The following is a 7,367-nucleotide window of genomic DNA, read 5'->3' as shown; positions in this document are numbered from 1 at the left end:
TTTCTTTAAACCCTAACCCTGAAATTCTATAACCAGTTATATCACGTGGCTTCCCTGAGGCACAAAGGTACCAAACGCTATAATTAACTATTGAGGAATGATAAATATGCTATTTATATTAAAAGATTTTAATTCTTTTGGGCCACAGGTGGGGGGAGGGAACCCCAGAAAGTTTAATATTTACTCTGCCATGTGAACCATAGCCCTTTTTGCAAAAAGCGAAATCAAATAAGGGAACTATTGAGTTGCAGCATGCATGACCCGACAGCACCGATTTATTTAAAAAAATTCTAGACCAGAAAAATATTCAGAATTGTATCCCATCCACCCTTTTTTCTTTAAAATAGTAAAATAACAACTGAAAAAATTAACTACGGGAATACATCACTGGGTGGTTTTATTTATTTATTTATTTATTTATTTATTTATTTATTTATTTATTTTAAACTTCTGGTGACCTATTCACCAAAGGCATTTTAGTCAGGGCAAGATCACAATAATCAATCGGCAGTTTCCTATGTGGACACCTGGGAGAGCAGGACTCGCCCTTTAATGTGGTGGCAAGCAAGATGAAAGCAGAGGTAACCTTGGAGAAGTTACTTTTTCTAAACTGCATTTCTCCATTGAGCTGGAGCTCTTTATTCTCACAAACGGAACTGCTCTCCGCCTGGGAGGAAACTCCTTGGGTCAAATTCTAAGTGACTCTTATTAGAAGTGGCCAAGAGGAGCCTGGCATCTTTTTTGCAGTCTTGCCCCTTTCTGCTGTTCCTTCCCCGGAGTGGAAGGGGACCTCACCTGGAGATCACAGGAGATTCAATGTGGATGGAGGGCAGTGTACTGTTACTCCCCTTCAAAGAGCTTGGAATTTATTACTCCAAGTTCAGCTTTTACTTTGTTATCTCCATTTACCAGAAGTAAACAACAACAACAAACATTTCACGTTGGAAAGTTATTTGGGGTCATGTGTTGCACGTAAATCTGCTAGATCCTGAACTATTACAGTCCTTGAAATGGAAGATTATAGCAGCTTGTAACTTTCCAGAAATGTTTCTGATAGGGAAAATCCAGCCCTTCTAGAGGCAAGGCCGTTTACCATACAAGATGCTTTTAGGGTATCAAGACTCCTGCAATCACCTTCTAGCCATACTGCAAGAAAAGGGACTGTTGCCGCTTCTGTCATTTTGTGGAGCCCAAAGGAGCACAAACTGAAAAGACACGCTAAGTGAAAGCTAATCCTTGGGGACAGAGACTACCTAAAAAGGCATTTGATACATTACAACTTACTCTCCCTGCAGACGAAAAGAAAATGAAATTACCTACAGAACAGAGTAAGCTATCCAGAAGAGGACTGTTGCTGGATTTTCACATCACTTAAAAGTTACCAAAACAAAAAAAAATCTCTTCAATAATAATCTCCTTTGAAAAGTAAAGCTTTTTTAAAAAACTGAATTGAACTTTTTAGATATTAGGTCAAATAAGTAGCAGCAATCAAGGGTAATCTAATCACTTTCAGGAAGAAAGACCTTCACCACGGGTTAGAACAACTGCAAACAGGGCAACGTATTTCCCAGGGAGCAAAACATGGAAAGATATTCAAGTATGAACACAGTATGTGAGAATCCTGTAAATTCTATACCCTGAAAAGGTTAAAATGTAGCATGGATGTTAGTTTAAATAAATACCTGCTGCATGTGGCAGGGCTCTGCTTTAAGTCTAGGAGCTGCGGCAGTCTCCTGGCCTAGAAATCTTTACATTCTGGGAACAGGGACGCTATCTGTACCGGGGACGGAGAATGAGCATCTGAGAATCACTCAAAATGAACAGAACTAACAGAAGGATGGTGGCGCTCATATGAAATTCTGATTTAATTATTCCTCAGTAAACACTCATTTGCTCTCTTGAAATCAGGAATTTCAAATTATCTCTGCAGATGTAGCACTTGGTGTTGTGTATATCTAATGATCCCATTTAAATTTAGTTTGATTTGCAAACATTTTCTAGACTTACAGGGCTCCGTACGCTGCAGGAGAAGGTGACAGATGGCAGGGAGTGAGCGAACCAAAACGCCTGCATCCTTGTGAGCTGTTGCTTCGAGGCTCCCAGAATTTTGGCCGCCTTAAGGAAGAAACACTTAGGAAACCCCAACAAGTGGTTTCTTAAAAGGTAAAACCTTATTTTTAATCCTAAATCCTAAACAATCCAGTAAGCAAAGAAACTTGATGGTATAGTACCTAGGCCATACTGACTGCTGCAATAATCCCCCTCGATTATGGAATTTTTAGGAGTTGCTGCATTTTAATTAACCAAACAGTTCTGGCCATGCACCAGGCGTTATCAAGGACATAACCAAAGGCAGAATAAAAAATTATGGAAATTTCTTTGAAATGCCAAGTTCTCAGATGACTGCGTGGATAAAGCCATTGAATTCCACCAAAGTAAAAGCAAAACATGGCAGCAGAGGGCTGTTCTCTTCCCCCCAAAAAAGAGAAAAATCTGAAAACCCCAGCTTTCAGAACAAGCCCTCCGCGCTTAAGGCCTCCCGACCGCCAACCCGTTGTACCGAGCGGCGGAGTCGGAGCCGCTCAGCTCCCAGCCTCGGTCAAGGCTCTGCAGGCCCCTCGCATGGCTCCCGGTCCCCACCCAGGCCACGCAGCACGGAAGGGCGCACGTGGAGAGCCAACGCCTTTTGAATGAATTTCGTCTACATTTGTAAAATAGGATTTCAAGTGTCGTCCAAGTTTACAAAGGAAAACCTCCTTTAAAACCCCAAGGTTAAAATAAAAGCATGGCCTTTTTAATCCAATTAGTACAAAGATAGGATGGTTGCATCAAGCATACTTCGACCACAATGCCGCTGTTCAGAGCATGCACCCCGCCACTGCGGTCTTAAATTCCGGGCATGTCTCAGCGCTGTGACATCCCCCCCCCCCAACCATTTTGTGCCCTTCTCCTTCCCCCTCCTCCCCCCAGCCTCAGGTCCCCCCTCCCCTTAATAAACAGCATTATAAAAAGGTAAAATCTAGAGTTAGTGGCAAAATCTTCACAGTAACTTGTTAATAAAGTCGCACACGGCTGTCCGGGGCATCAGTCCACGGGACCCTGGAAAATCAATTTGATGCAGTTCTGTTCCCCGACCAGCTGCGTGGCGCAGAAAGGGCAGGCGGCGTGGAACGCGTGAGTCCCGTGAGGCAGGGGAATCTGGGACCAGTATTTGGCGGACTTCTCGGAGCACACGTGTCCGCAGGGGGTGAAAGCGTGCGTGGGGGGCCCGGCGTCCACGTAGAAGCCCGCCTCGCAGCCCAGCCAGAGCGGCACGTAGGGGCCCACAGTCCTGCACATGGGACACTCGCGCTCGTTGGCCTCCGTGTCGCTCCGGTGGCCCCAGTTGTGGTAGCCGTGCACGTGGCCGCAGCTGAGGTAGGCCCAGGGCTGCTTCTCCTCCACCACGTCCTTCCTGTTGATGCTGGGGAAGGCCAAGGTGTTGAGCCCCACGGGGCACTGCGGCCGCGCGGCGTTGATCTCCTGGCGCAGGGCTTCGATGTGCTTCTGCGTCGGGGTGTGGAACAGGCCGTCCGCCGTCCTCCAGAGGAGCGTGGCCCCGCACAGGTCGATGAGGGAGCCGTCCTGCAGGACGTTGGTCTCGCTTTCCACCTGCAACGAGGTTGACAGGCCTGGTAGAAGCACCGCGCAGCCCTGCACTCTAACATTCTTTGAGTAAAAATTCTCGTTCAAGCGAACACAGGCAGGCGGTTTCCCCGCCGCCTCCCTGAGAGGCTCCAGGAGGCTGTTCTCCCTGAGCCCTGCCTGTTTCCTCACAGGGACACGGGATGGAATACGGGTGGGCCGTCCCCACAAACCCTAAATGTTCAATTACTGCAGTGATTATTTTAACCAACTTCACGAAACTTAGGTTTTCATTTTTCCTCCTTGTCAATAATACTATTGCTCCTTGACCTCACGAGGGCCAGGACACGTCCCACCAGTCCAGGTGTGAAGATTCACCCTCTCTGTGACCACCGCCAACCCAGGTCCTTGTGGGACCCCTGCGATAAGGACTGCGGTGGCCCAAATGATGCCTGGTGATCCTTAGCTTCTTGCAATCTATTGTTTGTTCTGTATTCCTATGGTCTGGAGAAGCACTTGCCATTCACCATTTTTTTTTTTTTAAGTTAAATTCAGTTAGCCAACATATAGTACATATTTAGTTTCAGATGTAGAGTTTAGTAATTCATCTGTTGTGTATAACGGCCAGTGCTCATCACATCACGTGCCCTCCTTGATGTCCATCACCCAGCGCCCCCCCCCCCACCATCCTCCCCTCCAGCAACCCCCCGTTTGTTTCCTGGAGTTAAGAGTCTCTCACGGTTTGCCTCCCTTTCTGACTTCTTTCTACCAACTGCACTACCGGGTATTTACCCCAAAGGTACAAATGCAGTGATCTGAAGGGGCACCTGCCCCTCAATGTTTATAGCAGCAATGCCCACACTAGCCAGACTACGGAAAGAGCTCAGACATCCATTGTCCGTTGCCAGAAGACTAGATAGAGATGTGGTGTGTGTACATACACGCACACACAGTGGACTACTGGACATCAGAAAGGATGAAATTTTATCATTTACACTGACGTGGATGGAACTGGATGGTGTTATGCTGAGTGAAGTAAGTCAGAGAAAGAGAAAGCCTTCACTTTTAAAAGGATGGCACATAGTACACCAAGTGCTTACAAGTCTGATTAACAGCTGAGGCAAAGCTGTTAGACACGGCAGGCAGGAATCCAACCACTGCCTCCATGTGCAGGACGCAGACATGCTGGAGCTAGAAGCCAGTGAAGGTCTATAAAGTGCTGCAACCGTCATGTGAAGCCACGTCCCCAAAGGGCCTAAGAGCGTGGACTTCACAGCCCATGGCCTCCGTGTGCACCCAGGCTCGGTCACGCACCAGCTCTAACCTGGGGCGGTTACCTCAGCTACCTGTGCCTTGGTTCCCCCTTCTGTAAAACTGGACAAGAGGAGGGTGAGCATTAAATCATACAAAGAATGTTCTTAGAACCATGTCTGGCAGGCAGTAAGCACGATGCCGATGTTTGCTGCTGTTAGTTTGATGATAGGAGGTCAGAAATGCTTTTTAAAAAAGATTGCCCTTGAACAGAGATTTGAAAACATTGTTGTCAGGAACCAGTGGGTGGAAGAGAAGACGGTCCAGAAAGAGGGAGGCAAGGCCACACAGCAGGCGCACGGAAGGAGCTGCCGGCGTGCCACAGGTGACTAACGGTGGGCCTGGAGGTTCCGTCTGGCCTCCTGTGCCCAGAGGAAATGGAGGCAGTTTTCCACAGCTATAAGAGAACAGATCTGCCTTTCCAAAAGGTCACTTCAGAAGTGGGGAGGATGGACTGGATGGGTCCCACCTACTGCTTACAAGCAAGTTATCAACTTTTTAAGGCCCTGGTTTTCTCATCTGTCACTGGGAACCATGACACTAATGTCATAAGGTTTCTCTGAGCATTGCCCGAGAGAGACTTACTGTGACTCACTTGGGAGAGTCGGTATGTGACACTAGGGTTATTTTTATAGCATATAAAATTGGGTAAAGAGATGAACTTAGCTGAATTTACTAAGTTTTACAGAGCCCGTGTAGTTTAAATACCCCAATATTATGTAATACATTATATATCCAGTATGAATCTGGTAGACCTAGCCTATAGTATGCTCATACCTAGCTGAGAACATATGGAACAGGATACAATTCAAAGTCTATTCACCTGTTTATGGAGGGGGTTCAGCTCCTGAAGGGGCATTTCCCCCACGTTTAACTAATTATATTGATAAAGGACAAAGCTTGCTGTGATGAGAAAACATGGCAGTTGTTAACCCATCAGTATGATGATTCACATTAAACGCTGAGTATGGTATTAATCCGAAACCTTCTTTTTTTTTTTTTTTTTTTTTTTTTTTTTAAAGATTTTATTTATTTATTTGACAGAAAGATCACAAGTAGGCAGAGAGGCAGGCAGAGAGAGAGGAGGAAGCAGGCTCCCTGCTGAGCAGAGAGCCCGATGCGGGGCTCGATCCCAGGACCCTGGAATCATGACCTGAGCCGGAGGCAGAGGCTTTAACCCACTGAGCCACCCAGGTGCCCCATCCGAAACCTTCTACCAGCACTAGTTCCACACCAAGAACAGGAGGCATCTACTACTTTTAAAATATTCTGAATAGCCAGCAGATCACGTTAGTCTCCGTATTTCTGTGTTCAGATGCAAACGTACAGGACTGCCAGAGCCCGTTCCCTAAATCTAATCTCCAGACAGACCATTTACCTCAATGCTACCAGTCACAGCTACAGAACCAGAGTCCGAAATGGAAACCTAAGCTCCCAGAATCAGCAGGTATTCACCACAGACGAACCTTCCCTGGTTAACAAGAGGAGGCTGTAGGGGGGGCTGGGTCCTCTCACTGACCCCCCCCCCCCCACCGTGTCTCCCATAGTGCAAAATAAGCCGCATGGAACTCAGAAACCTTTACACCATACACTATCAGTATAGCACAATCTGGGGCAGATCTGAGGGTCTCCTACAGGGACTGACTTTAAAATTAGTTGAGATTTAACACAACCCATGAACACAGGCTATTCTGGGAGTTGTTTCTTCTCAGGAGCATGCCCCCTCCCCTGACACACACAGCTGCCTGAGCTGGATCACTGCACAATCACCGAGGATGGGCAAGAAGCTCATTCTATAAACGTGCCCTTTGAGAAAGACAAGCCCTTCTTGGACTCCAGCGAATGCTTTCTGTTTTCCAAGAAAGCAAATGTTCTGGTGTAAACTCTCCCAGGTGAGGGCCGGCTGGGGCTCCCCAGAGGAGGATATCAAGTGGCAACGGGGGAGTCCAGGCTCTCTATCAGGGAGGATGCGTTTTTTTTTTTTTTTTAAAGATTTTATTTATTCATTTGACAGAGAGAGACCACAAGTTGGCAGAGAGGCAGGCAGAGAGAGGGGGAAGCAGGATCCCTGCTGAGCAGAGAGCCCGATGCGGGGCTCAATCCCAGGACCCTGGGACCATGACCCGAGCCGAAGGCAGAGGCTTAACCCACTGAGCCACACAGGCGCCCCAGGAGGATGCGTTTTAATTCCATCTACTGCCACCTTCTCACTCTGGGACCCTGGGCAATATTTAACCTCTCGTGCCATATCTTCCTCATCCATAAAATGGGCAGGATTCCACTTCTCTGACAAAGCTGCCCAGATTTCATGACCTGAGGTCTCTGAAATGTTCATGTCGTGCCTGATCCAGCAACGACTTCTACTGACTTCTACTGTTGCCATCGTCACGCCGGAGAACCAGTTCAGCCGACCTCGGTCAGTTTTGTTATGA

General features: G+C 47.2%; 1 protein-coding gene across 2 annotated transcripts in view; it reads right to left on the bottom strand.

Annotated features, from left to right (window-relative positions):
- Positions 1-3,084: 3,084 nt before the first annotated feature.
- PELI2 (pellino E3 ubiquitin protein ligase family member 2) overlaps positions 3,085-7,367 on the bottom strand; it is a gene marked incomplete at its 3' end in the record, with an annotated part of 180,672 nt that continues 176,389 nt past the window's right edge. For both annotated transcript variants that reach the window (XM_080808126.1, XM_080808127.1), the window contains one exon: positions 3,085-3,651. In XM_080808126.1, coding sequence (XP_080664252.1) covers positions 3,085-3,651 — 567 coding nt within the window. The remainder of the gene's footprint in view (positions 3,652-7,367) is intronic.

The sequence above is a fragment of the Martes martes genome, assembly GCF_963455335.1.
Source record: "Martes martes genome assembly, chromosome: 7".
NCBI lineage: Eukaryota > Metazoa > Chordata > Mammalia > Carnivora > Mustelidae > Martes > Martes martes.
Note: the sequence above shows the minus strand (reverse complement) of the source record. Positions and strands in the feature narration are given on the sequence as shown.